General features: G+C 61.9%; 4 protein-coding genes across 8 annotated transcripts; 2 read left to right on the top strand and 2 right to left on the bottom strand.

Annotated features, from left to right (window-relative positions):
• Window positions 1-1649: 1649 nt before the first annotated feature.
• Window positions 1650-9836, bottom strand: STXBP2 (syntaxin binding protein 2). Of its 4 annotated transcripts, none has more exons than XM_044753179.2 (19): window positions 9707-9836; window positions 8409-8458; window positions 8058-8139; window positions 7480-7556; window positions 7256-7334; window positions 7072-7175; window positions 6516-6664; window positions 6231-6315; window positions 6006-6136; window positions 5800-5907; window positions 5460-5517; window positions 5248-5313; window positions 5068-5148; window positions 4576-4714; window positions 3955-4064; window positions 3097-3192; window positions 2420-2505; window positions 2137-2294; window positions 1650-1809 (listed from the first exon to the last, which is right to left on the bottom strand). In XM_044753179.2, exons 1-19 carry the CDS (start codon window positions 9741-9743, stop codon window positions 1724-1726), a joined length of 1782 nt encoding a protein of 593 aa, XP_044609114.1. In that variant the 5' UTR covers window positions 9744-9836; the 3' UTR covers window positions 1650-1723. The 4 variants fall into 4 exon arrangements, 2 of the variants coding, with proteins under 2 accessions (XP_044609114.1, XP_070347964.1); XR_011496121.1 differs by having other exon boundaries at window positions 1654-1809; window positions 3097-3448; window positions 9707-9814; XR_011496120.1 differs by having other exon boundaries at window positions 1654-1809; window positions 3097-3332; window positions 9707-9814.
• A 3262-nt stretch (window positions 9837-13098) lies between these two features.
• On the top strand, window positions 13099-15100 carry PCP2 (Purkinje cell protein 2). 2 transcript variants are annotated; one of them, XM_044753271.2, is made up of 4 exons: window positions 13099-13164; window positions 13740-13854; window positions 14137-14261; window positions 14912-15100. In XM_044753271.2, exons 1-4 carry the CDS (start codon window positions 13114-13116, stop codon window positions 15029-15031), a joined length of 411 nt encoding a protein of 136 aa, XP_044609206.2. In that variant the 5' UTR covers window positions 13099-13113; the 3' UTR covers window positions 15032-15100. The 2 variants fall into 2 exon arrangements, with proteins under 2 accessions (XP_044609206.2, XP_070347965.1); XM_070491864.1 differs by lacking the exon at window positions 13099-13164 and adding an exon at window positions 13490-13620.
• PET100 (PET100 cytochrome c oxidase chaperone) lies at window positions 15093-16689 on the bottom strand. Its single transcript, XM_014861992.3, has 4 exons — window positions 16544-16689; window positions 15758-15844; window positions 15568-15600; window positions 15093-15241 (listed from the first exon to the last, which is right to left on the bottom strand). The coding sequence occupies exons 1-4, from the start codon at window positions 16568-16570 to the stop codon at window positions 15158-15160; spliced, it is 231 nt and encodes a 76-aa protein (XP_014717478.1). The 5' UTR covers window positions 16571-16689; the 3' UTR covers window positions 15093-15157.
• Window positions 16690-16798: 109 nt separating this feature from the next.
• On the top strand, window positions 16799-25952 carry XAB2 (XPA binding protein 2). The gene is made up of 19 exons (XM_044753145.2): window positions 16799-16928; window positions 18026-18174; window positions 18469-18592; window positions 18831-19028; window positions 19970-20104; window positions 20195-20359; window positions 21504-21648; window positions 22047-22198; window positions 22289-22408; window positions 22590-22721; window positions 22818-22949; window positions 23033-23146; window positions 24112-24274; window positions 24368-24558; window positions 24741-24863; window positions 24948-25119; window positions 25402-25531; window positions 25627-25736; window positions 25828-25952. The coding sequence occupies exons 1-19, from the start codon at window positions 16878-16880 to the stop codon at window positions 25887-25889; spliced, it is 2568 nt and encodes an 855-aa protein (XP_044609080.1). The 5' UTR covers window positions 16799-16877; the 3' UTR covers window positions 25890-25952.
• The last annotated feature ends 309 nt before the right edge of the window (window positions 25953-26261 follow it).

The following is a 26261-nucleotide window of genomic DNA, read 5'->3' as shown; positions in this document are numbered from 1 at the left end:
AACTGCGTGTGCCGTTTTTTCTGGGAAGAGTACCCTTCAGATTGCCCGGAATTCTCAGGATAGGGGAACTCAAAATCAGGCCGGAGTCCTCAGTGGGCGGGGAAGGAGGGTCTCGGGGCCCTGATCCCAGCCTTGGATGGGCCACCTCCCCAGAGGTGACAGAATGGAAACAGGCAGTGCTCCACTGAGGGGCGGGGGTGGTATGCACTCAGGGCCCCTCCCAGCAGAGCCTCATCGCCAGCATTAGACTCGGACCCCCACCTGCCCCTGCTCAGATCCCTCCTGTGGTTTCCCATGACCTCAGCGGAGCGGAATCCTCACTGGCTTTGAGGGCCTTTGTGGCTCCCCGATCTTGTCGCCCCTCAATACCTTTCCCTCTGGCTCCAGTCCACTCTCTTCTTTGCCTCCACCGCACCCTCCCCTCCCTTCCCTGACTCTTCTTCATTTTCCTTCTCAACTCGGACTTCTCCTCCAGGAAGCTTTCCTTGATTGCCCCCAGACATGGTGGATTAGGGTGTCTTGGGCTCCTGCAGCCCCCTCTGCTGAGGATTGTCTGCCTGGCTGTGGGTCTGTGCCCCAGAGAGTAGGGTCCTCGTCTGTCTTATTCATGCTGTGAGACTCACCTCTCATTCTAGCTGAGTGTTAGGGGCTGAATGGTGTCCCCCAAAGTCACATGCTGAAGCTCTAACCCCCAAGACCTCAGAATGTGGCTGCATTTGGAGATAGTTTTTTAAAAGATAATTAAGTTACAATGAGGTCATTAGGGTGGGCCCTGATCCAATCTGACTGGTGTCCTCATAAGAGGAGATGAGGGGACAGACACACACAAAGGGGAGACCATGTGAGGACACAAGGAGAAGACGGCCGTCTGTCTACAAGCCAAGGCGGGAGGGCTCAGAAGAAACCAACCCCGCCCACACCTCGATCTGGGACTTCAAGCCTCTAGAACTGTGAGGAAAGAAATTTCTGCTGTTTAAGTCACCTGAAATATGGCACTTTGCTCCAGCACCCCTAACAGACTGAGACACCCAGTAAAGGCTCTGATAAGTCCTGCAGTTAGGAGCTCCTTTGAACCTGCTGGGGTGAGGAGGAGGAGGAACAGGGAGAGTGCTCACTCTCTGGGGTGGCGACCAGGCATGGTTTGCTGTGTGCCTGTCCTCGTACAAATGCAGACTCTGATCCCAGGAGCTGGAGAAGACTCCTGGCCTTGTGTGGCTCCAGGACCCAAAGGGACAGTCCTTGGGGGCTGGGGAGGGCCAGAACACAGGGCCTGCTCTGCTTGTTAATAATACAACTCACAGTCCCACTGGAGTGGGTAAGATAACTCTAGTGACAAGAGAGGAGCAGCTGCTGTCACGCTCCCAGGCCATCTGCCTTCTGGCACCATCTCCTCTCTTCTGCAAAGCAGCTGCCATTACTGGCCCCTGCGTTTGGGATGGGGCACCCAGCGGGTCGGCCAAAGCCTACAGCTAGTCCACCTTGGAGCCAGTGTTCAAACCCCAGCCCAAGTTCATAACCTGCACACAGGCTTCAGATGCCCTCTGGGAGGACAATAGGGTGTGGTGGGGCTTGAGGCCCAGGTCTGGGAATGGGACCCACGGGAGGCTGGCCCAGTACAGGTCCCTGGGAAAGAAAGCGAGGTGGCCACTGGCTGGCAGAAAAAAAGGAGGGAGTTTATTTCTCTAGAAAGGGAGGGGGGCAGGTCAGGGTGGGGGCAGGAGGATCAGGGCAGGGCAATATTCTCCAGCTTCTGGTCCAGCGTCTTGAGGTCATCCAGGAAGCGGGTCGGGGTAAGGATGTGTGAGGAGCCTGGGCAAGAGGGGAGGGCGGGGAGCTGGGCCACTACCTCGGGACCCCCAGCCAGGGGCTGCGGGAAACCAGGCCCTGACTCTGAGGACTCAGAAGTCTAGACCCCTTAGAAACCTAGGGATCCAGCCCCCAGGTGACCCTTCCCTGGGGGCTCAGAAACCCCTCAGAACCCAGGTGTCCAGCCACGTCCTCTCACCCAGGGGCCCCAGACACTAGCCCTGCAGAGGCTCCAGGCTTTGGGGACCAGGAGACCAGCTGTCAGCCCCTATCCTTCTAAACCCAGGAGTCCAGCCCAACCCCCTGAGGACCCCAGTGCTGGCTACTCACCAATGAGCACCTCCCACTTGCCATCGGTGGCCCGGGTCACCTCGTAGGCGGCCCTCATCTCTGACATCGCCACGCCACCCATGACATAGATAATGAGCCTGGGCCCCGCCCGTGCCTCCACGCCCGCCTTGTTCTTGTGCCAGTGGCCAAAACGGGCACTGTGCAGGGGAGGTAGGCAGAGGTCAGTGAGGGGGCCAGGAGACTCCCCTCCCCCGCCACCTGACATGGGCCTGGGAGTGCAGAGGTGGGAGCCGTGGGGCATGGCGTGTCCCCGGGTCGTCACCTGACAGCAGCCTGGGAGCTGGGCGTGGGGGCAGGGTCGGACACGAATGGCCACAGCTTGCGGTCCAGCCGGTCCTCCACAGCATCCTGGGGGCCGGAGAGGGAGGCTCAGGAGAGAAGCTCTGGGTGATGGGGCCCAGAGTCTGGAGCCCCCTCCACCCGCTGTGTTCAGGGGCCAAGATCCTGGCAGATAGGAGCCATCATCTGCATCTCTAGCCCTTTGGGGACCCCGGAGTCTGGGCCCCTAGGGTCCCTGGGGATGGGGTGCCAAGATTGCTGGGACCTCAGAGGGACTGCAGGCAGGAGGCTGGGCCCCCAACCTGATTCTTTTTGCTGCTGCTGCTTTGGGCTCCCACAATGGGCAGGGGTCAGTGGGGGGCAGGGCGAAGAGAAGAGAGGGGGACGGAAGAGGAGGTCAGTGGGTAGAGAGGAAACGAGGTTCCCCTGCTGGGGGGCCCTCTGCTATCCCAATTCCTCGTGTGTGGACTTGGGGTACCCCCCCTGGCAGAGCGGCTCGGATGCCGGGGGATGCCCATAATGAGGGATTTTCCGTTAAGCCCTGGGGCTTAGCATGAAGGGGGCTGAGCCACTGCCTGGATCAGGCAGGACCTGGCGGGGGCAGGCAGAGGTCAGGCCCCAGCCCCCAGCCTCCCGGTGCCCACCCCGCACCGGCAGTACCTCCATCACATCCTTGATCACTGGGGTCCAGCGGGACAGCTGATAGGTAGGCTCGGAGCGCTCCCTCCGCCCCAGCCGGCTTGAGGTCCCACAGCCCTACAGGCGGGGCCGGTGGGGGAATTAGGGGGAAGGTGGGGGGTCACAGCTGGAGCTGGGGGCTCCTCTGGCTTGCAGGTTGGCGGGGTGGCGTTTTCAGATAAAGATGGAGAAATGGAACAGAGAACAAGAGAGAGAGACTGGGAGAGAAACGAGAGAGGGAGAGAGGGAGAAATACAGGGGCAGTGAGACAAAGAGACGAGAGGACAGAGAGAAACAGGGAATCGAGAGGTGGGGGACAGAGTGACAGACAGACCTGGAGAGAGATGGGGGATGGACAAGGGGGACCCGAGAGGGGTGCCTCAGCAGTGGAGGCTGAGTCAGGGGAGGTGAGCCCAGAAGCTGCTGTGTGTGTGTGTGTCTGTGTTGGGTGGGTGGGGGGTCCTGGGAGACATCTAGGAGCCCAGGTCAGCTGTGCACCCCAATGCTGGTGATGCCGTGATCTGCCCCTGGGGCTCAGACCACACTCCCCACACCGCACCACCACCAGGACCCGGGATCTGACTACGGGTCACTCCTCTGCTTATTGCGTGACCCACGGTTGGGGACAGCCCGGTGCCCCCTGGTCCCCACACCAGACCCCACTCAGTGCTTTCTCTCCCCCTAGAACCACACCACACCCTGTGTACCCCAGCCCCGTGACATGCCCTCCGCCCTACAGGGCCAGGCTCTGACTCAACGCCCTCTCCACCCCAGAAACCGCCCCACCCCCACATTTGCCTTCTGCCCCGTCTCTGACCCTCCAGCCTGCTCCCAGCATACCCCAGTGTTGGTGATGGTGCCCCCCAGCTGCTCCAGGTTCCGGATGAGGCTGCTGTGCGCCTGCACGTTGGCGTGCTGGATCAGCTTGGCCAGGTTCTCCTCGCTCACACCTGGAGGGGGGGGAGGGGCAGGCTTGGTGGGTGGGATTCTCATGGGGGAGATGGGGGGACCAGGAAGTGGCCATATGGGTTCCTGGGTTAAGGGGGTTGAGAGTGCCGTCAGGAGGTCCCAGCTGTGATGGGAGTATCCTGCAGGTGGGAGGTCCTCAGGACCGAGAGAGCCACCGGGGCTAGTGTGAGGGGTGTCGTGATGCTGGAATTCTGGATGGTGAGCCCAGAGCAGGTACACTGGGGGATCCTCTGGAGTTAGTTGAGGAAATTAAGTTTGGAGGCGTCATAGATTTGGGGCATCTATGTCAGTGGAGCCCTTATATCAATGAGGGGTCCCCCAGGGCAATGGGGGGGGGGTCCCACAGTCCAGAGAGGTATCTGTGGGGGCTGGCATGCTTGAGAAGTGGGGGCATGCCAAGGACAGAGGCACTGTGGGGTTAAGCCATTCCCAGGATCACTGGAGACTCTGGTGAATGGGGGTATCCGGAGGCCCCCCAGGCCCCACACCCACCATTCCGTAGAAGGATGTAGAGCAACAAGACCCGGATCTTGTCATAGGCTGGCACCGCCGTGTCCAGTAGCACAGGCACGATCAGCTTCATGGCGTCCTTGATCTTCTCGCCCTCTGCGTCCGAGCCCATGGCCAAGTCCTGCGGGGCGTGGGGGTCAGACAGTACGTGGGGGGAGGGGGCAGGGCAGGGACATCCCCAAGGTCCTTGACAAGACCTTTGGGCTCTGCTTTACCGTACTACCGGGCCTTGGAAGCTTCCAGCCCTGTCTACCAACAGGCCCGGCCCCTCACAAGCCACACCTCTCCACGGCCCCGCCCCCTCAGTCCTAACCTCCTGTCCACAGGCCCCGCCCCTCACAAGCCACGCCTCTCCAAGACCACGCCCCTCACGGTCCCTGCCTCCTGTCCACAGGCCCCGCCCCTCACACAGGCCACGCCTCTCCAAGACCACGCCCCTCACAAAGTCCCACACCAGTCCCAGGCCACCCTCACCTGCTCCACACTGCACAGCTTTTCCACGGAACCCTTGAAGCGCTTCATGCAGTCATCGGCTAAATGTAGGTGCGTAGAATACTGCGGGGTGGGGGGTGGGAGTTGGGGGGAACAGAGACTGAGTCAAGGCCGAGAGCAAGAGAGCAAGGAGGGGAGGCCAGGTTCCCCGGCTGCGCTCACCTTGTTCAGCTCCTTTTGGTACTGCGGCATCTTTTTCAGGATGTGGGACAGGTCTTTGATGTTGGCCTGGCGACAGGGCAGGCGTGAGGCCAGGCCCTGCCCACCTGAGGTCCCACTCCAGGCTCCGGATCCAGGCTGAGCCTGGCCCCTGCTCTGGAGGCGTGGGGACTTTCCTCCCAGGCTGCCCATCCTGATGCAGGCCCGCCCCCTACCTTGTCGGTGGTCATCCTCTTGCTCTCACAAAACGTCTTCAGAAGCTCTGTGACCTTCCTGGTGGGGAGGACGGGCAGAGGTGAGGTTGGGGGGCTGGTGCCAAGACTAGAATCTGAAGGCAGTGGGGGTCGCACGGCCGGGGGATGGGAGCCGGGGGACACACGTCCCTGTACCAAGCCACGTGCAAGCACACACTGGGGACACACCCAGGAGTCTGGCTGAGGGGTGTGGCTTGTGGACGGTGGCTCAGCCAGAACTGAAGCCCACAATGGCGGAGGGGGATTCAGGTGGGGACCGGTGCAGAGTGGCTCCCACCCAACTCCCACCACGTGCACGCACTTGGACACGTCCGCAATGTGCATGTGCCGCAGCTCCATCCACAGGTCATCATCCTCGTCCAGCAGCACGGCCTTCTCACGGGCCTCGCTCAGCCCTGTGGTCTCATACCTGCGGGCGGGGGGGACAGGAGGGTTGGGAGCACTAGCTGAGGACCAGGGACCCAGGTCCATGGAGATGGTCGGAGGCAGGTTCCGGGGTCCGCCCACCTGTACATGTCCTGCTCGATGTCCAGCAGGTCATAGGCCATGGCCTGGAATGTGAGCTCATGCAGCAGGGGGGACACGGGGTCGGCTGCCCGGTCCATGATTAGCAGCTGTGAGCGCATTTTTTCAGGGCCCTGGGGGGTGGGATGGGGAATGGGCAGGGATGAGGACACTGACCCTGGCTGTGGTTGGGGCCTCACCCCTCAACCCCCCAGCAGGCCCCCTCACCTCGCCCAGACTTGGAGTGTCTGCCTTGAAGGCGTTCAGCTTGGCCAGGACGGCGTGGGCCAGCTGGGCTGTGTCCTCTGGGCCCCTGGGGGTGGGGTGGGCAGACACAGGGGCCTCAGGGCGGGGGGTCAGGGAGGGCCAGGCACAGACTAGGGGTCAAGGATGGGGTTAGGGATGGGAGTGAGGGACCAGGGTGAAGACCGGGGCTGGGGTCAGAAGAGAGATTAAAGGTTGGACGCAGGAGGGGGTCAAGGTCAGGGGGCGGCACGGGGATGGGGTCCCCACTTGCGGTAGCGGATGGCTGGGTACTCCTGCAGCGTGGCGCAGAGTGTGGCGATCTGCTGGGCCAGCGCCTCGAGCTGCCGCACCCGCTCCCCCGCCCGGAAGGGGCAGTAGAGGTTGTAGGTGCTGTGGGGGGCATCCAGGGAGAAAACCTGGGGAGACACAGTGCCAAGAGGTACACACTTGCCCGACTCCAGCTGCCAGCACCTGCCGCTCCCTTGGGGGGCTTCCCCTTCCAGGTTTCTGGGGCCTGTTACACCCCCCCCACCCCCCCCCCCCCAGGCCTGGGCAGCCCCTAACCAACGCCTGGAGGAGGAGGTAGAGAAATACCCCAACCCCCTCCCCCTGGGTGGGACAACGCTGAGGGGGCTCTACACTGCCCCCTGCAGGTCCCCAGGGGAACAGAAGCCCAGGTGCCCACAGTGGTAAGAGCTCATTCTGTGCTAGCTTCTCTCCTTTCTGACTCAGTGTCCCCTTTATGGGTCTCAGTGTCTGTTTCTGACCTGGGACATTTGGTCACGGGCCCCCACCCCCTGCCCAGGACTAGGCTGGACTGTACCTGGGCCTCATAGGGGAGGAAGGCAAGGTGGATCTCTTTCAACGTCTTCACCACCTTTGCCAGGCGGGAGCGGCCCAGCTCATTGAACAGGTGCTCGGGGCAGGCTGGGGTGGGCAAGAGGGGGCATCAGGCCAGAGCAGCCGCACACCCTGACCCCCCACGCTCCCCGGCTCTCCTCACTCACTGTCGGTGAAAAAGACATGGGCTGCTTTGTAGGTGAAGGTCGGGGTGCCCCGGAAGTCTGCAATCAGAGCCTGCACGGACTGGGGAATGCAGACGGCTCTCAGTCCCATCCATCCTCTGGCCTGGCCTCTCAGCCTGTCTGTCCCCCCCCACATACACATGCAGACAGGCCCAGAGGCACGCGCGCAAACATGCAGGCACACACACACTCGCTCACAGAGGCACCTTCTCCGTGGGACTCAGCAAATAAATGGCCTCCAGGCTGGGGATGGGTTCTCGCCGTTTGTTGATGTCTTCAACAACTAGTAGGAAAAGGAAGGGACCCATGTGGGTGGCACTGGGGAACACGGGTGGACACCTGGGGTGCAGGGTCAGATGCTGGGGGGCTGCAATCCCTGAATGGCCTAGGCCAGAGGAGCACATCCACAGGCCACACAGCTAACAGCCATGCAGATTTGGGGTCACAGTCACACCTCCTGGGGGCCTCCCATAGAAAGCGGTGCATTCTGGGGCCTCACCCTGAGTTCATTCTGGGGGTCCTACATGGGGGTCCACATACAGGGGTGGCAAAGTCTGGGAGGCTGACCCCTTAGGGGTTGCAGCTGGGGAGTCCTGCGTGGGAGGTCTGCCCATCACAGGCTCCCACTCTTAGGATGCCCATTTGGGGAACATACTTGGGAGGGGAGGGTCACACGCTTGGGGTTGTCTATGCGGGGAACTGGTACTTGAGAGTTCTGGCCAATGTGAGGGGATCTCACATTCAGGTCCCATCTGGGGAGCATGGGGTAGGGGTGTCCACTCACTGGTGATGCCCTCAGCCAGGATGTCTGACATCTTGCAGCAGGACGACAAGATGCGCATGCTCGGGTGGTCCACGATGAGAACCTGATGCATGGATGGACGGATGGACCGACAGACAAGTGGGCAGGAGAGGCCGTAGGTGCCCCCGAGGAGGGGCTGGGGCAGTGGGCAAGGACTGACAGTTTCAAGAACTGGCTGGAGGAGAGAACCCAGGACCCCACCCCCCACCCCCATATCCCAGACCCGCCTACCCATCCACCCTGTGGGCTGGCAGCCTCCTCAGGGAGTTCGAGGGGGTCCCACATTCAGGGCTGCCACGTGGGTTTGGACAAGGCATTCTGCTTCACCCCTACCTTCCACTCCCCATCCTTTTTGACGCTCCGAATGACTCCACTCAGAATTTCTGCAGGGAAGGGAGCAGTAGGCTCAGGATGCTGGGTCCTCTGACCCCATCACAACCTCAAATCTTCTGGGTCTTTAACTGGACCTCTATTCTAACTCTTTACTCCTCCCCGCAAGCCTGCAAGGTAGCTCCCGGTGTCACCCCCAATTTACAGACAGGGAAACTGAAGTTCAGAGAGGTCAAGTGACCAGCCTAAGCACCCTCAGCGCCTAAGTGGCCGAGTACCTAGGGCATAAGTGGTCACTGGATAAGCATGTTTTAAAATTGCAAAGCCAGGGCTCCAATACATGTCTACCCGCCTCCAGAGCTGGGCTCTCGGCTCCCCCATCGGGTACCTCAAGTTCTCCTGGCTTTCTGGAGGTTTCAACCAGAACCTCCCCACCCCTAATCCTCCTCCATCAGTTTCCCCTGGTTCCCTGCTCAGAGGCGTGCCTTGCTGCGGTCCTCCCATCACCCAGCCTCCAGCCTCAGTTTCCCCATCTGTAAAATGGAATCAGTGGCTTTCCCGTCTCCCCCGTCAACCCTTGTGTAGGAGGCTCCTTCGTTAGTTGGGGTGCTGAGGGTTTGGGCCACACTCTGCCCTGCCCAGTGAAAGGAGGAGGGAAGAAGGGTCGGGTGGCCCCGCCCAGCCAGAGTGTCCTGTCCACTGTTATCAGGACCGCCAGGGCGGAAGGAGCCGCTGAGGCCGGAACCACCCGAGGCGGGGGAGGGGGAGTCCGCCACCCCACCCGCAAGGACCTGAGCCCTCACGTTGCGTGGGGCTCTTGGGGACTGGGCAGGAGGAAGTCGTCCCCCACCCCTGGACCTGGAAGGGGGGCCTAGACACACCCTCTGAGCAGTCACACCACCTGGGGTCACTGAGCAGCGCCCCCAGCCCGACCCTGGTCCACACCATGGGGCCCCAAGAGTCCAGCCCCGGACTTTGCCCGGCTGAGACTCCTGAGTGTCCACCGTGCCCTCGTCCCGCCGGCACCGTAGGGGTCCTAGGAGTCCGAGCCCCCGCGCTTGCCACCCCGAGCCTGATCCCCTTGGGTCCCCGCGGTCCAGTCTCCCAACTTCGTTCCGCTCCGGCACCGAAGAGCCGGGACGTCCAGCTGGGACCAAGTTCCCGCCCGCCCCCTCGAGCGTCAGGTGCTCCACGGACGCCCCGCCCGGCTCCCAGCTCCCTCCCGCCGGGGTCCCAGAGTCCGTGCGCCCCCGGCCCTCGCCCCCCAGGGGACGCCAGAGCCCGGCGCGGGCGGCACTCACTCTCCCCCACCACCGCCTTCAGCCCCGAGGGCGCCATCTTCCCCCAGGGCCACCGCCACCGCCGCTTCCGGGTCTGTCCCAAGGTGGGGGCGTGGCTTCGTGCGTCCTCCACGCGGGCCCCGCCCCTGCGCACCTGGCCCCACCCCCCGTCGGTGCACGGAGAGGAAGATCGGTCCCTCGAAGAGCGGACAGGCGGATGTGTCCCTGCAGACCGGGCCGGAGTCCCTGGAGGGGCGCGCCCCGACGACACGCTCACAGACGTGAGCTCAGACACACTTCCTCTGCTTGTGTGCAGCGAGAAAGTGGGATCACAGGGCAATGATGACCCTCTCATCTTCCCCAGGCACAGCCGCCACCCCGCTAGAAGTTTCTCCGTGGCTGAGGGATGCTGTGTGCCGACCCGGAGCACGGTGGCCACACCTCTGTGACCCACTTACCGTCTGTGCCCCCCGAGTTGAGCAGCAGCAACAGGCTCAGGCAACATTTGATAAATTTAAGAGGAGGCGTGGAGGCGTGGTTGGAGCTAAACCAGCACCGTGTGTGCCAGATTTTCACTGCATCCTCCTAGAGACCTTGACAGAGAATGCGGTATAGAAAATGAAACCTCGGCTCAGCGGGACTCTCGTCCAAGGCCACATGATGAGCAGGCCTATTGGGATTTGAACCAGGAGTCCGTCCCAGGAGGAATGCTTGTCACAGCCTTGTGCTCACCGGGTGCAGCCACCCCCACACAAGCAACAATCACATTCGTAGGCTGATTCACACGTGGGTTTAGTGGCAGGCTCAACCGCTTGCACATTCACGCACACATTTCGATTCACACTCGATTGGAAATTTCAGGGCCTGCTCCAGCTGTGTGCCAGCGAGGGGCTGGCACCTTGTCACATACAGGGCACAGTCCAGTAGCACCCATACAAGTGAAGGCCCGGATTGATTTATTTTTATTTATTTATTTTTTTGAGGAAGATTGGTCCTGATCTAACTACTGTTAATCTTCCTCTTTTTGCTGAGGAAGACTGGCCCTAAGCTAACATCCATGCCCACCTTCCTCCACTTTATACATGGGACAGGTGCCTACCACAGCATGGCTTTTGCCAAGTGGTGTCATGTCCGCATCCGGGATCCAAACCGATGAACCCCGGGCCACCGAAGCAGAACGTGCGAACTTAACCGCTGCGCCACCGGGCCGGCCCCCAAGGGCCCGGATTTAAAGTGTGATGCACGTGTGTGAATGCAGAGTCCTGACCTGATTCGGTCCTGAGCTGGTGCCTTCATTTGGCCATGTTTATTAAGAGTCAGCCAGGTGCCAGCCCCTCCGCCACTTACGAGGGACAGACAACAGTGAGTAGGACCAGAAGGCCTGCATGTGGCAGAGTTGAATGGGGAAGGAGGGGATGGAAAATGATCAAATCCACCCTCCAGGAAATAAACGGTGATGTGAGAGCAAGCATCACGTGGTTGGGGGGCGGGGCCCTATTGGGGGTGGTACCAGAGGGCCTCCCTGAGGGAGTGGCCTTCAGACTTAGCCTTGAATGACATCAAGGAGCAGCCAGGCAGCGATCCAGGCGAAAAGCAGGGATGAGCGTGGAGTGGCAGGAGTGCGGTGAGGCCAGGGAAGGGGGGTCGGGCAGGAGGTGAGGTTGGAGGGGCTGCAAAGGCCAGCCTTCTTCAGAAAGACAAGGTAGGACCAACCCAGTCTGATCTGCCTGGGACTGAGAGGGTCCCAGGACACAAGACGGTCAGGGCTAAAACGTCCCCAGGCAAATCTCTTTCTTTCACAGCTTTACGAAGATATAATTCACATACCATACAATTCACCCACTGAGAGGGTACAATTCAACGGCGTCTACCATATTCCAAGTTGTGCATCCGTCACCAATTTTAGAACATTCCTATTACCCCACGATGTTTGGGATTTCCCCTGAGGACAATGGGGGCCAAGAATGAGTCCTGAGCAGGGGAAGGAGAGGACCCCTGCAGCTCCTGGCGGGGAGGATGGATTGCAGGGGTGGAGGGAGGCGCTGGGAGACACCGTGAGGAAGCAGGACCACCTGTAGCTTCTCACCCTGGGAGGGGAGAGTCTGTAGGCGTGCCACTCCGCACTCTACTTGGTGAGGGTGACCAGGGGCTTCCGCTGTTAAGGGCTGAATGGTGTCCTGAGCCTCTTCCCCCCAAAGTATGTTGGAATCCCAACCCCTAGTACCTCAGAATGTGACCTTATTTGGATATAGGGTCGTTGCAGATGTAATCAGTTGAGATGAGGTCACACTAGAGTAAGGTGTCTCTAATGCAGTATGACTGGTATCCACATCTTAAGACAGCTCGATTTCAGCCTTCAGACCTCCAGAAGTGTATGACAATAAATGTCTGTTGCTCTAAGCCATCCGGTTGGTAACACTTTGTTAAGGCAGCCCCGGGAAATGAAGACAGCCGTGGAGGAGCAGGACATCACCTCGACATCGAGGACTTGGGGCTGCGGAGAGCGAGTGAACGTGGGCCCCCGAGTGGGGAAGGGCAGCCTGGGGAGGGGGACCAAGCTTTGTGCTTGGCCCGGGGTGGTGACAGTGCAGCCGGTTTATTCCAAGAAGAAATGTCAACTGCTTTCCAGAAAGGCATCTTGGGGAGGGGATGGGGTGTAGGTGGGGTCCTGCCAGTGGCATCCTCTCCCAGGGCACTGAGGGGCAGCCGTAGCTGCTCAGGGGAGGGGGCGGGGCTTTCCTCCCAGGGTGAAGGATCAATGCTCAATTTGGCATTGGTGTCAAAGAGACAGGAGTGCCCAGACCTTCTTGTTTTGGGGTCCGTGGGGGGCAACCAGGGCCAGGGCCAGTGAGGGAGGGAGGAGTGGCCAGCAGAGAGAGATGGAGCTGGGCTGGCCAGTGGTGCCTCAGGGGTCCTCGGGTCCAGCTCCCTCTTCCCCCACCACCTGCAGATGGCAACCGCCTTTCCAACAGGGTGAGGCTCCAGGTACTGGTGGGCAAGCTGGGCGGCTGCGCCGCTTCCCACTGGTGAGCAGAAGACCCCGCCCCAGCTGCCGTTGGCTGCCCTCTCCAATGAGGCCCAGCCAGTCCCTGCTCCCCACTGTGGGGACACTGTTCTGGCCCACTACTGCACCCCACCTGAGAGTTCTTGGGGCCCAGAGAGTTGTGCTGGGCCAGCAAAGTCCAAACCCAGGTCACCTTGCCTCCCACTCCTCCAGCAGCCCCAGCATTGTGCTGCAAAAACAATTATCTGGATCATCTTTATGGGGCTTAAGCCTGGGTGGGAGCAGATGGGGCATGAGCTGGGGATTTGGGGCCGGGTATCCACTCCCCCCACATCCCAGTCTTTTAAAAAGCCTTCTCTGGCACGGGGCCGGGGCAGAGGCCAGCAGAGAACTGGACGGGGCCCAGGGGAGGGGAGCAGGGACAATGATGGACCAGGAAGAGAAAGAGGATGGGGGTTTGGCCCCCTGTGTCAAGGTAAGCAAGGCCTGCCCCCACCCCCACCTCCAACTCAAGGGCCCCTGAATGACAAGACTAATTAGTTTGTAGGGCACCTAATTAGCGAGCGAGTCTCCTGGGACCCCTGACCCAGTTGTTGCCCAAGAAGGTGCTGGTGGGCAGGAGGGTCCAAGGGCCTGAGCGTACGCCAAGGCAGAGGTCAGGGCTCTCAGAACTGACCCCTGTGAGGTGGGGGATGATGGGATTTAGGGGCGGCCCCTGGGTTGTTTCCCTGGCTTGTGTCCCAGCCCCCAGGCCACCCTCCAGTCAGGCCCCAATCTAGGACGGCGGGATGCTAGCCCAGCAGCTCTCCCTTGAGGCAGCACCACGTGAAATGGCACTGCTGGCCGGGCCCCTGGGGTGGGGGCCGAGACTGAGGAGACTCATGTCTCATTCGGAGAAGCTCTGCCAAGCAGCACGGCAGCGGGGACTATGGTGAGCGCAGAGGAGGGCAGGGCAGGCTCTGGAGTCAGGGTGGGAGCTGGCTGGCCAGGACGGGAGGTACGGGGCTCCCGAGCTGAGAGGCTGGCTGGACGGAGTGTGTTTGTCCCCAGGCGGGCTCCCCAGACCAGGAGGGCTTCTTCAATCTTCTGAGCCACGTGCAGGGTGACCGGATGGAGGAACAGCGCTGCTCGCTGCAGGCAGGGCCAAGCCAGACCTCCGAGAGCCGTGAGAATGGGCAGCAGGGTGCCTGGGAGTGGCTGTGCTGTCTGGGGGGTGTGAATGGGACAGGGTGCGTGGCGAGCGGCCATCTCAGGGAACTGTGGGCAAGAGGTTGTCTGAGAAAGTGCGCAGGCAACTGGGGACACAGATGCCTGTGGGTTTCGGGGTACAGGGGGTGGAGGGAGAGACGAGTGTGCATCCTGGGGGTGTGAGTGGCAGTGAAGAGCGGGGCTGTGTCCTCGGGAGTCTGCGTATGGGTTCATCCCCACGCGCCTCCACTCCATGCAGAGAGCGGCCCCCCACCTGAGATGGACAGTCTCATGGACATGCTGGCCAGTACCCAGGGCCGTCGTATGGATGACCAGCGCGTGACAGTCAGCGCCCTGCCTGGTTTCCAGCCCGTGGGCCCCAAGGTAGGTGATATTCTGTTGGGGCTGAGGAGAGACCAGCCAGGCTGAGCTTGCCTCCCACTCCCAGCCACAAGTGAATGGGGCCCCACCCCCACCTCTGGCCATCATCTGCCCTGAAGATGAGTGCCTGGGAGGAGGGCCCCGTCTGTGTCCCTGCCATTCACAGGGCCCTGGCCAGTCCCATACTGGCCTTCAGATGGGAAGAAGAAAGCCCAGACAGGGCCGAGAGGGGTTCAAGGTCATGCAGGGGGCGTGTTAATGTCAGAGCCGTGGCTGGAATTCATGGCTCCTGCTCCCAAGTCTGAGGGTTTAGGGGAGGCCAGGGAGAAAGACTTCCTGTCTGGGAAGACACCCCCAGGGAGGAGGGCACAGGACACACATCCACACACTCACGTGTGTCCGCGTCACACGTACTCATGCACAGCTTGGGTTCTGATCAAGACCTCAGTGAGATGCCCAAGAGCCACCGCCTCACCCCCAAATACCAGCCTAAATGTTGAGTAACGCAGGTCTACAGAAGTTTGGGGATGGTGGGACCGATGGCGGGAGGCAGCACACGGGTTGCCACCAGCTCCCTTCCTCCAATGTCTGTGTCACCTCTGGCCGGCACTGCCCTTGGTCCCTCCCTCTGGCTGACCCCTCTTCATCCACAGGACGGAGTGCAGAAACGAGCGGGGACCCTCAGCCCCCAGCCCCTCCTCACCCCCCAGGACCCGTCTGCTCTCAGCTTCCGTCGGAACAGCAGCCCCCAACCCCAGACACAAGCCCCCTGAGGGCCTGAATCATCCTGGGCCCCACTCGGCCCCCGAAAGCAGACAATAAAACACTTCCATGGACAACGAGGAACCGTGTGTGTGTTATTTGGTGGGTGGAGGGGCTGGGCTCAGGCACTTGGAGGCTCAGGAGCTCTGCCGGGCAGCCCGAAGGAGCTTCTCCTCCCGCTGCTTCCGTATCCTCTCTTTGAATTCTTCTAGCTCTTGGCGCTGGGGGTGGGGAAGTGGGTGGGATGGGAAGGAAGGAGGGGGGCACACACCTCAGGGCCTGCACCCCCCCTCCCACCACCTTGCCCCCTACTCCCCAGGCCATGGCTTCAGAGTTCAGTGTCTACACTGGAAACCCTGTGCCAATTATAACCAAGGTCCAAGTGGGGTCAGCTTCATCTTTCAGGGAGAGGGCAATAAGGAAACCATATGCCTCTCTGCTCTCAGTTCTCTGCTGATGGCTGAGGGTAAAGTTTTCATTCAAGTCCATCATGGCCACAGGGAAGGCCCCTCCGTCCCTCTGGTGGGAGGAAGAGTATGTCACTTACCTGGTCCTCCTTCTCAGGTGGCCACAGCTCTCTCTGTGGGGACAAAATCAGAGCTGGAGGCACAAGCCAGGAGCCTCCAGAGCCCCACACCCAGGGAGAGTTGGCTCATGGGAGGCAGTCATCGGTCCCCAGCACACTGCCTCATATCCTCCCCCTGGAATGAACCCAGGAACACTCTCCGGGCGCCCACCTTGCGCTGTATGACATAGTCCTCAAACCACTCGGCCTGATTGGCAATCCAGAACATAGCCACAGGGAAGGTGAGGTACAGCGTCATCTGGAAAGGCAGGGCGCGGGGCTGAGCAGAAACAGGGATTACTCCCCCTCCCCCAATGTGCAGAGGTTTCTCAAGAGCCTGGAGGACGGTCCTCCAGTAGAACCCAGGGGCGCCTCCTCGGGGCCCCCAAGAACCCCAGAACTCCCACCAAGGGTGCAGAAGCCACACACCTTCAAGTCTAGTCCCCATAAGCCAAGAAACCTTATTCCTGAAAGCTCCCTCCGAGTCTGGGAGATTCCTTCTCAGAGAGACACGCGCGCGCACACACACACCGGTCCCAGGAGCCCAAGAGCTCTCACTCCAAGCAAAGACATCTCCTCGAGATCTCATTATCCCCGCGAGTCAGATCCCAGGAGCACCCCCAAATCCAGGAGGCCTCATTCTTCAGAATCTACCGCTCTAAGTATAGAAGTCTCCCTATCACTCACCCACCCACCCCGAGCCCGAGAGCTCCCCCAGGGTCTGGAGCCTTTCTTCTTGGGGCGCCCTCCCCAGATCATCCCTCTCGGAGGCCCCTCCTCGCCCCAGCCCTCCCAGATGCCCCCCAACCCAGCGTCCCCTTCTCTGGGTTTCCAAACGGGAAGACCCCTCTCAAATCTCAGGAGCTTTTTGGGGGGAGTTCCTCCTTTTCAGAGCCTCCTCCACAGATCCAGAAAGAACCCCCTGCCCAGGCGCCTACCAGCTCCGGGGCTCACTAACCCGAAACACCTCCAGCTTCACCCCCATCTCGCTCCTCCGAGGCTACAAACCCGCTTCCGCCCAAAGCCAACCCTCCAGCAAGACAGCAGTTCATTGGGAGTTCGCGGGCTCCACTGCTGAAGCTGATTGGTCTAGGAGTTTCGGGATAACGTCATCTTCAGGAGCCTTCTCTCTGCTTCCGGTCGCTGGCGCTGTCTGAGCAAAAGTCAACAACGCGCCCGCGCGGTTGGGAAGGGTTCAGCCAATAGAAAAATGGATCTGGCTTGGGTGGGCGGGCCTTAAGAGGAGACGTCATTAAAACGCGACTTTCACCCGTACCTGGAGAGCCAGGAAGATGGTGGTGATGGCGCGACTCTCGCGGCCCGAGCGGCCGGACCTTGTCTTCGTGAGTCCGCGGCAGGGTCGGGGTGGCCCGCGTTGAGGCATCGGGGCCTGGAGGCCACAGGGGATCGGGGCCTGGCCGCCAGGGGGATCTAGGCCAAAGCTCTGTTGGCCCGAGGACTGGGGGACCTTAACGGGCCAGAGGCCGTATGGGGGTGTCCAGACCAGGCTGGTCAGGAGTAAAGGTCTGGTGCTGGAACCCTGGTGGCTTGAGTAAAGAGCTTCTGTCGAGGTTAAGGGCCTGTCGTCCCGGACGTGGGACGGAAATGGGAGCGCGCGGGGAGGGAGAAGGAAGGGAGATTGACATAGCTAAATCTTGAGAGACCTGATGTCTGAAGTAAAGGCACGGTGACCTGGCCAGGGGCCTGGTTTCTGTGGTAAAGGCTTGATGTTCTGGGTAACGGCGTAGGTCTGGTCCTGAGCGTTATAGTTTCTGTGATAAAGGCTTGGTGTCCGGGCTAGGAGGACTCTGGAGTCGGAAGTAAAGACCTGGTCGTGTGGGGCTGGTCAGGGCATAGTCCGTGGGATTCTGAAGAGTCAAAGGTTTGGTGTTTGGAGTAGAGGCCTGACGTCTTTACTAGATGCTTGGTGTCCAGAGTTAAAGGTTTGGCGTACGGTGCATCTCTCTCTGAGATAAGGTTTGAGCTCCCAAGTTCTGGGGTGGAGTTGAGCTAGACTCTGGCTAGTAGGAGCCAGAAGGTACTGGTGTCTGGAAAGAGGCATGTTGTGAGGCAGTACGGCTTAGTGTTCAGGGCAGAGGACTGGCATCGGACCAGGGCCCTGGTGTCTAAGCAGTCTGGTGATCTGAGCCAGAGAGTGGGTAGCTTGATTAGAAAGGCCAAAAGAGTGATGGCGGGGGGGGGGGGGGTAGTCTCGTGTCTGCTCTAGACCCCTATGACTGAGGAGTCTGATGATCTGGATCAGATTGTGGGCAGTAGAATTTGGGGGGGTAAAAGTGTGAGTCCTGGTATCTGGGGATCTGGTGACCTGGCGCCGGTGGGGGACAGTGGCGTCTGGCTGAAAGTCTGGGGTTTGGAGTGGAGGGGTGCTGTGCGAGGCTCTGAGGGCGCGTCTCTCTTCTCCCCATTCGCCGGCTGGCAGGAGGAAGAGGACCTCCCCTATGAGGAGGAAATCATGCGGAACCAGTTCTCCGTCAAATGCTGGCTGCGCTACATCGAATTCAAACAGGGTGCCCCAAAGCCCAGGCTCAATCAGCTGTATGAGCGGGCGCTGAAGCTGCTGCCCTGCAGGTGGGAGTGACTCCCATCTGCCCTGCCCGCCCCAGCCCCCACCCCACCTTGTTTAGTCATAACGAGACTGGCCAGTAGGTTCCAGGTGATTGCTTTTGTGGTCCGTCACTAGCATACATCCCCCGGCCAGTCAGCACAGCTTTCCTGATGTCCCGGGTCCATCCCGCCGGTGCTGAGACTTGTCACCCTTCCCCGGGCCCCTTTTCCCAGCAGCTGCCTCCTGGGGCAGGGCGGAGGGTTCTGGGGGTCCAGAAAGCTGACCAATACTGTCTGCCCCTGCCCCACCTCCTCCAGCTACAAACTCTGGTACCGATACCTGAAGGCACGCCGGGCGCAGGTGAAACATCGCTGTGTGACCGACCCCGCCTACGAAGATGTCAACAACTGCCACGAGAGGGCTTTTGTGTTCATGCACAAGGTGGGGGCTGGGCCAGGGGATGGGTGGGAGGTGGGGCTCAGAGTCCATGGAGGTGGATGACCCAGAGAGGATTGAGTCTTATTGCCTCTGTGCACTTGGAGTTGAACTAGACTTGGTCCAAGAGGGATGAGGGCTCTGGGTCCTGCTGCGTTCTTGGCTGTGGGACACCTGATGTGTCTTTGTGGCCAGGCCACCATGCCGGTGGCTCAGACCGGCCTGCCTCTCCCCACACCTCCAGATGCCACGTCTGTGGCTAGATTATTGCCAGTTCCTGATGGACCAGGGCCGCGTCACGCACACCCGCCGCACTTTCGACCGTGCCCTCCGGGCGCTGCCCATCACCCAGCACTCCCGTGTTTGGCCCCTGTACCTGCGCTTCCTGCGCTCGCACCCGCTCCCTGAGACCGCTGTGCGGGGCTACCGGCGCTTCCTCAAGGTAAGCTCGTCGGGTCAGTGAGGCAGGTGGGCCAGGTTTCCAGGTCAAGAGCTGCCCAAACTGGTTCCTTGGGACACTTGCCCCATGCAGGATGTCACCTAATGGACAAGATGTGGGAAAAGGCTCCTTGAGACAAACTGGCTTTTGTTTTCCGTTCATTCGATTGTTCTGTAAATTGTTCATTAGTGCCTGCTTCTCGTCAGGCATTGAGACAGGTGCTGGGGACAGTGTGACTGAGACAGTCCCTGCCTGCAGGAGCTTTCCGTCTAACGGGGTAGACAGATGAGCACGAGGTGACCGCGTAAACTCGAGTAAAACCACAGCCATGGAAAGCCAAGGAATGGGAGATAAGCAGCTATGAGGATGTGTAACAGGCGGGTGGAGAGTTGAGGTAGAAACCGGGTGGGAGTGTGTGCGGTTTTCTCAAACTTCTGATATCTGTGATGTCATGAAACCCTTAGCATAGTACTGTTTGCGTAACAGTTTGTGGTGAAACCAAGGCCTGGCCTGTGCAGGCTGGACCATTGGTGTCTAAGGCAGACCAGTTAGGGCTGGGGTTGGACCAGTGGGGCCCACACTGGATCAGTGAGACCCAGGATGGTCACCTAGAGCCCAGGCTGGGCCCTTAGGGCTGAGGCTGGACCAGTGAGGCCCAGGCTGGACCACTAGTCAAAGCTGGACCATTGGGGCGCCAACTGGATCAATGGGACCAGTAGGCCTCACACTGGACCACTATAGTCAAGGCTGGACCATTTAGGACTTAGGCTGGACCACTGGGGCCCAGGCTGGACAGATGTGGCTAAGGCTGAGTCAGCAGGGATGGCTCTTGGCTGGGACAAGGTGGGTGGCTGACAGGAGGCCTGGAGCCACCGAGAGGAAAAGGCCATGGCACAGTGGCCCTGCAGCCCCACTGACTGCCGGTGGGGGGGGTCGGTGCCCAGCTGAGCCCTGAGAGCGCAGAGGAGTACATCGAGTACCTTAAGTCGAGTGACCGGCTGGATGAGGCCGCGCAGCGCCTGGCCACCGTGGTGAATGACGAGCGCTTTGTGTCCAAGGCCGGCAAGTCCAACTACCAGGTGGGCCTGTGGGGAGCTGGGAGTCGGGTCCGGCGGGAGGGCTCGCCTCCTCAGAGGCTGTGGCTGAGACTCTTTCCCCGGGCCCCGCAGCTGTGGCACGAGCTCTGCGACCTCATCTCCCAGAACCCGGACAAGGTGCAGTCGCTCAACGTGGACGCCATCATCCGCGGGGGCCTCACCCGCTTCACCGACCAGCTGGGCAAGCTGTGGTGCTCACTGGCTGACTACTACATCCGCAGTGGCCACTTTGAGAAGGTGTGCGGGCACACGGGCCCTGGTTGCGGGCCAGGGTCTCCCCCCGTGCGCGTGTACACGTGTGTAAACAGGAAACAGGTGCACATGTGCTGGTGGTGCACACATGCGCGTGCACCACACATTTGCCTTCCTGAAGGTGAGGAGACGCCATTCAGCCCTGTGGACCTGTGTGCCCACCCTGGGGTCTGCCAGACCTGCCTCTCTCTGGCTGTGTGGCCTGGGGCCCGCTAAGCCTGGGCGTCCTCATTTACACAATGGGAGTGACAGTCGCTCTTGAGGTGTTGGTGTTACTGTCAGTCACCACGTTCGCTTGCTCGACGTGTTGGACAGTGGAGTGGCAAGCTCAGGGGATAGGGGAGCGTATTGGGCTCTGGGGATCCCCAGGGGGGCTGGCTGGGGCTGTTGGGGCCTCAGGGAAGGTGGGAGCAGGGGGGAGCAGAGAGAGGGGGCGGTGAAGGATTAGGGAAGTGGGGAGCCCCGCAGGCCCAGCAGGGGCTATCTGTGTCCCGCTGTGGGGAGCCTCCGACCCGGCATGGGCAGGACAGAGGCATGACCAGCTGTGCCTTTTACAAAGACCCTTCAGGCTGCCACTTTGAGCAGAGTGCACAGGCCAAGGCCGGCGGCAGGAGACTGGCCAGGTGGAGGCAGTGGGGCAGGACCAGCCAGCGACCGGGGCAGAGAGATGGGGCCCAAGCTTGCGGGGGTGACTGGGAGAGTGTGAGCTGGAGAAGGGGGCTGGGCAGGTTGAGGGCTGCTTCACAGCAACCCCTGAGCCCTCCACGGCTGAGCTGAGGTTAGGGTCCCTGCAGGGTGGCCTCTGGGGACAGGGAGATGGGTCACCTATTGGGTGCCAGGTGCTTTACACACGCCTGCCTTGAGCTGCACGAGGGGCTGTGACTCAGTTTACTGAGGAGGAGCCGAGGCCCCCAGGTCCCTCCAGCAGGGGAGGGGAGGGCTCCAGCCCCGGCTCTGCTGAACATCACTGCTCGCAGCCTGCCGGAGCTGGGCAGGCCCAGGGAGAGGGCAGGGCCCCGGGAAGGCCCTGTGGGGCCTGGTGCCAAAGGCACTCCTGCCGTTCCCCATGTGCCGGCGTGGGCACCCGCGCCTCTCCCCTGCCAGCACTTTCCTTCACCCGTCCCCGCAGGCTCGGGACGTGTACGAGGAGGCCATCCGGACCGTGATGACGGTGCGGGACTTCACCCAGGTGTTCGACAGCTACGCCCAGTTTGAGGAGAGCATGATTGCCGCCAAGATGGAGACGGCCTCGGAGCTGGGGCGGGAGGAGGAAGGTGAGCGGAAGAGGTGGGCAGACGGGGCTGGGGTGGGCTGCAGGGGTCGGGGAGTCCTGAGTGGCTGGGGCAGGGGAGAGGTGCATCCCGGGTCAGTCAGGGCCCAGCAGGGAGGGAGGACTGGACGATGGAGGTGGTTCGGGAGGGCCTGGGCCCGAGCTTGGCGGGGAAGGAGGGCTGTGGGGAATGCTGGGGGCCGGGGGTGAGCCAGGGGTCAGGGTGGCCCTGGGGCAGCTCCGGCCAGGGCCAGCAGAGAGAGAGTGCCAGGGTGGAAAGTGGGGTGAGGCAGTAAGGCCCAGAGCCCTAGGCTGGGGCTGGAGGGAGAGGGGGTGGGGGCCGGAGGTAGCTGTGTGCTGAGGCCCTCACCCCTGCTCCCTGGCCCCTGTCGTGGGTCCCAGACGACGTGGACCTGGAGCTGCGCCTGGCTCGCTTCGAGCAGCTCATCGCCCGGCGGCCCCTGCTCCTCAACAGCGTCTTGCTGCGCCAGAACCCGCACCACGTGCACGAGTGGCACAAGCGCGTGGCCCTGCACCAGGGCCGCCCTCGGGAGGTACGTGATGGCCCCGGCCCCGGAGCCCTGTCCCCCCTCCGCCCTCATCTGCCTAGCCCCACCCACACCTGACCCAGCCCTCCCGCCCAGATCATCAACACGTACACGGAGGCCGTGCAGACGGTGGACCCCTTCAAGGCTACAGGCAAGCCCCACACGCTGTGGGTTGCATTTGCCAAGTTTTACGAGGACAACGGGCAGCTGGACGATGTGAGTGCCATGGCCTGTGTGTATTTGCTTGAGCATGTTGTGTGTGCGTGAGTACACACAGGTCCTTGGCCGGAGGACCCGGGGGCACAGGTGCATCTGCATGAGCATGCAGGCACGTGCACTCTAAGGAGCTGAGCGCCGGGCAGGCAGGGTCTCAGCCCTGGCCTCCGCCCGCCCGCAGGCCCGTGTCATTCTGGAGAAGGCCACCAAAGTGAGCTTCAAGCAGGTGGATGACCTGGCGAGCGTGTGGTGCGAGTGTGGCGAGCTGGAACTCCGCCACGAGAACTATGACCAGGCTTTGCGGCTGCTGCGGGTGAGCACCAGCCTGGGTCCTGGGGAGGAGGGTGCAGGGTGTGCGGCCCTGGAAACCCGTCTGAGTTCCCTGCTCGGTGCTACTGACTCCCTGCAGAAGGCGACGGCGTTGCCCGCCCGCCGGGCCGAGTACTTCGATGCCTCGGAGCCCGTGCAGAACCGCGTGTACAAGTCGCTGAAGGTGTGGTCGATGCTCGCTGACCTGGAGGAGAGCCTCGGCACCTTCCAGGTGAGCTGCCGGGAAGGGACGGGCCGCGGGCCTGTGGCAGGGGAGGGACAAGGCCACCGACTCAGCCCCCACTTCCCCTGCAGTCCACCAAGGCCGTGTATGACCGCATCCTGGACCTGCGCATCGCCACTCCCCAGATCGTCATCAACTACGCCATGTTCCTGGAGGAGCACAAGTACTTCGAGGAGAGCTTTAAGGTGAGGGGGCGCGGGTGGCAGTGTCCCCTCCCCAGGGACCCCGGGCACTGTGTTCATGCACTTGGTCCTCTGTAACCAAGTACCACAGACTGAGAGGCTCAATCAACAGAGATGTATCTCCTCCCAATCCTGGAGGCTGGACGTCCAAGATCAAGGGGTCGGCCGGGCCGGTTTCTCCCGAGGCCTCTCTCCTTGGCTTGTAGCCGGCCATCCTCACTGCGTCCTCACGTGGGCATCTCTGTTGGTGCGTGTTTCTGCTGTCTCTCTGTGTCTCCGAGTCTCTTCTTATGGGGACGTTAGTCGTGTTGGAGTCCATCCTAGTGACCTCGTTTTGGCTCAGTTACCTCTTTCAAGATCTTATCTTCAAACACAGACATCACTTGAGGTCCCAGGGGTTAGGGCTTCAGCGTGAATTTCAGGAGACGCCGTTAAGCGCATCACAGGCACTGAGTCCCGCCTCTGTGTGTGTATGAGGTGGGGGAGAGTGTTGTTGTAGGTGCCCTGCCGTTCAGGCCGCAGGTCATAGGTGTCTTATGCACGTGTACCCATGGTGAGGCCCTGCCCCACCCTGGGGTTTTGGTTGTGTGTGTGTGGAGATGACGCATGTTCACAGACAGGGCAGTCGTCCCTATGCACGTGTGCCGCCCCTGCCTGAGTGACAGGCCCTGCCCCTCAGCCTGGACTCCAGTGTCCGCAGAGCTGAGGGTCCACCCTCTCTTCACCCACAACATCCCCCACTAGTGACTTACTGAGTCCTAGTCCCGCCCTGTCCTTGGGGTTCTTGCAGTCTGTTGAGGCAGACGGGCAGCACGGCCCCCCTGCCAGCACCGTGATGGCGGGGAGGGCCACAGCGGGGAGGGGTGGACAGGAGGGGGCCCGCTCACCGAGCTTGAAGGAGTCTCCTGGCGGACTGGGTGCCAGGTGGTGTCACCCTGAGACTCACACGCCCCCCCATCTCGCGGCAGGCGTACGAGCGCGGCATCTCGCTGTTCAAGTGGCCCAACGTGTCCGACATCTGGAGCACCTACCTGACCAAGTTCATCGCCCGCTACGGGGGCCGCAAGCTGGAGCGGGCGCGGGACCTCTTTGAACAGGCGCTGGATGGCTGCCCTCCCAAACACGCCAAGAGTGAGGAGGGCCCGGTGGGCGGGGCGGAGGGCGTGGGGAGGGGCGTCGTGGGCGGGGCCACTGTCCTCTGACGGCGCTCCCGTCCCTCCGCAGCGCTCTACCTGCTGTACGCGCAGCTGGAGGAGGAGTGGGGCCTGGCGCGGCACGCCATGGCGGTGTACGAGCGCGCCACCAGGGCCGTGGAGCCCGCCCAGCAGTACGACATGTTCAACATCTACATCAAGCGGGCCGCCGAGATCTACGGGGTCACCCACACGCGCGGCATCTACCAGAAGGCCATTGAGGTGCCTGCCGCAGGGGTGGGAGGGTCCTGCAAGCTGGGGGATCGGAGCGTGCCTACGCGTGGGGGCTGGGAGGGGCGTTTGGGAAGGGGCCAGCCTGGTGTGTTGGGAACCACCTGAGCTCTCCCAAGAGGGGCGCCCCTCCTGCCTCCCGCCCTGCCTGCTCTGACCCCACCGTCATCCAGGTGCTGTCGGACGAGCACGCGCGGGAGATGTGCCTGCGGTTTGCGGACATGGAGTGCAAGCTTGGGGAGATCGACCGCGCACGGGCCATCTACAGCTTCTGCTCCCAGATCTGCGACCCCCGGGTAGGGATGGATCCGCCGGCGGGCGGGTGGGCTCTGGGAGGCTGCGGCCGAGCCAGCCAGCTTATGTGTAGACCCTCTCCACAGACGACTGGGGCTTTCTGGCAAACGTGGAAGGACTTTGAGGTCCGACATGGCAACGAGGACACCATCCGGGAGATGCTGCGGATCCGCCGCAGCGTACAGGCCACGTACAACACGCAGGTCAACTTCATGGCCTCGCAGATGCTCAAGGTGTCGGGCAGCGCCACAGGCACTGGTGAGCAGCTGTGGGCCACCCCTGGCCTCGGCCGGGCTCGCCCTGGGGCGACATGTTCCCCCGTCTCAGGGCCTGTCGGCCCAGCCTTGACCTCCTGGGACTGCGAGCACTGGGGTCCGACTCTGCCTCTCCCTCAGACTGGGAACTTGAAGGCTGGGGCCTTGAGGACAGCTGGGCTCCCAGCAGCACCAGAGTGAGGCGGGCACACAGGGGGTGGCAGGGTCTGGTGTGGCTGTGGAGAGGGCCTGCGCATGGCGTCTGATGCCCACCTTCCTCCACCAGTGTCTGACCTCGCCCCTGGGCAGAGCGGCATGGATGACATGAAACTGCTGGAGCAGAGGGCGGAGCAGCTGGCGGCCGAGGCGGAGCGGGATCAGCCCCCGCGGGCCCAGAGCAAGATCCTGTTCGTGAGGTGAGAGCGGGGGACTGGGGCTGGGGCTGGGGCTGGGGCTGGGAGGGGGGGCTGGGCCCAGCTCAGCAGTGTGCCCCGCCCCCGCCCACCCCCAGGAGCGACGCCTCCCGGGAGGAGCTGGCCGAGCTGGCGCAGCAAGCCAACCCCGAGGAGATCGAGCTAGGCGAGGACGAGGACGAGGATGAGATGGACCTGGAGCCCAACGGTGAGGGGCCAGCCAGCCAGGCAGGGTGGTGGGGCAGAGGCAGGGGAGGGCCCCTCCTGGAGAGTGACCGTGTCCTCCCCTTCCCGCCCAGAGGTTCGGCTGGAGCAGCAGAGCGTGCCGGCTGCCGTCTTCGGGAGCCTGAAGGAAGACTGACCCCCCCACACCCCACCCCTGCTGCCCCACCTCACCCCTCCCGCAATGAAGCCTCCATTTGTACGTCGTGGTCTGAGCCTCCTTCCTGCCTGCCCCTCCTGCCGCCCAGGTGCCTGTAGGGAGTGCCAGCTTGGTGACGCCCTGGTCCCGGGCCCGGCTCCCCCCACCCCCAGATTGGCTAGTGCGGGAGGTGGGGCAGCCGGGCATCAGGCCAGGGCACACGCTCCACCCTCACCCTGCAGAGCCAGTTCTGGACTCTGAGAGGCCAGCCTCTCTGCCACCTGAGGCTGCTTTGAGCCCCAAGCCTGGGGGCCTTGCCCCCAGTCGCCCAGGTCTCGCCAGCCCCTGCCCCTAGAGCAGCCCTCTCCCCGC

This window comes from Equus asinus, chromosome 20 (assembly GCF_041296235.1).
Source record: "Equus asinus isolate D_3611 breed Donkey chromosome 20, EquAss-T2T_v2, whole genome shotgun sequence".
Taxonomy (NCBI): domain Eukaryota; kingdom Metazoa; phylum Chordata; class Mammalia; order Perissodactyla; family Equidae; genus Equus; species Equus asinus.
This window is presented reverse-complemented; position numbering and strand designations above follow the sequence as displayed.

What these genes read in the sequence shown, in the direction of transcription:
- STXBP2 (XM_044753179.2), bottom strand. Translation starts at nt 9,743, where the DNA reads ATGGCGCCCTCGGGGCTGAAGGCGGTGGTGGGGGAGA. An exon ending in CCAGCCATCCGCTACCGCAA is followed by an intron (nt 6,316 to 6,515) that starts GTGGGGACCCCA and finishes CCCCACCCCCAG; the next exon opens with GGGCCCAGAGGACACAGCCC. An exon ending in GCACCATCACCAACACTGGG is followed by an intron (nt 3,193 to 3,954) that starts GTATGCTGGGAG and finishes CCCCGCCTGTAG; the next exon opens with GGCTGTGGGACCTCAAGCCG.
- PCP2 (XM_044753271.2), top strand. Translation starts at nt 13,114, where the DNA reads ATGATGGACCAGGAAGAGAAAGAGGATGGGGGTTTGGCCCCCTGTGTC. An exon ending in GTTTGGCCCCCTGTGTCAAG is followed by an intron (nt 13,165 to 13,739) that starts GTAAGCAAGGCC and finishes GTTTGTCCCCAG; the next exon opens with GCGGGCTCCCCAGACCAGGA. An exon ending in TCCAGCCCGTGGGCCCCAAG is followed by an intron (nt 14,262 to 14,911) that starts GTAGGTGATATT and finishes CTTCATCCACAG; the next exon opens with GACGGAGTGCAGAAACGAGC.
- PET100 (XM_014861992.3), bottom strand. Translation starts at nt 16,570, where the DNA reads ATGGGGGTGAAGCTGGAGGTGTTTCGG. An exon ending in TGAAGCTGGAGGTGTTTCGG is followed by an intron (nt 15,845 to 16,543) that starts GTTAGTGAGCCC and finishes CTGCCTTTCCAG; the next exon opens with ATGACGCTGTACCTCACCTT. An exon ending in CACCTGAGAAGGAGGACCAG is followed by an intron (nt 15,242 to 15,567) that starts GTAAGTGACATA and finishes CCCCACCCCCAG; the next exon opens with CGCCAAGAGCTAGAAGAATT.
- XAB2 (XM_044753145.2), top strand. Translation starts at nt 16,878, where the DNA reads ATGGTGGTGATGGCGCGACTCTCGCGGCCCGAGCGGCCGGACCTTGTC. An exon ending in AGGCTTTGCGGCTGCTGCGG is followed by an intron (nt 22,722 to 22,817) that starts GTGAGCACCAGC and finishes GACTCCCTGCAG; the next exon opens with AAGGCGACGGCGTTGCCCGC. An exon ending in AGAGCCTCGGCACCTTCCAG is followed by an intron (nt 22,950 to 23,032) that starts GTGAGCTGCCGG and finishes CTTCCCCTGCAG; the next exon opens with TCCACCAAGGCCGTGTATGA.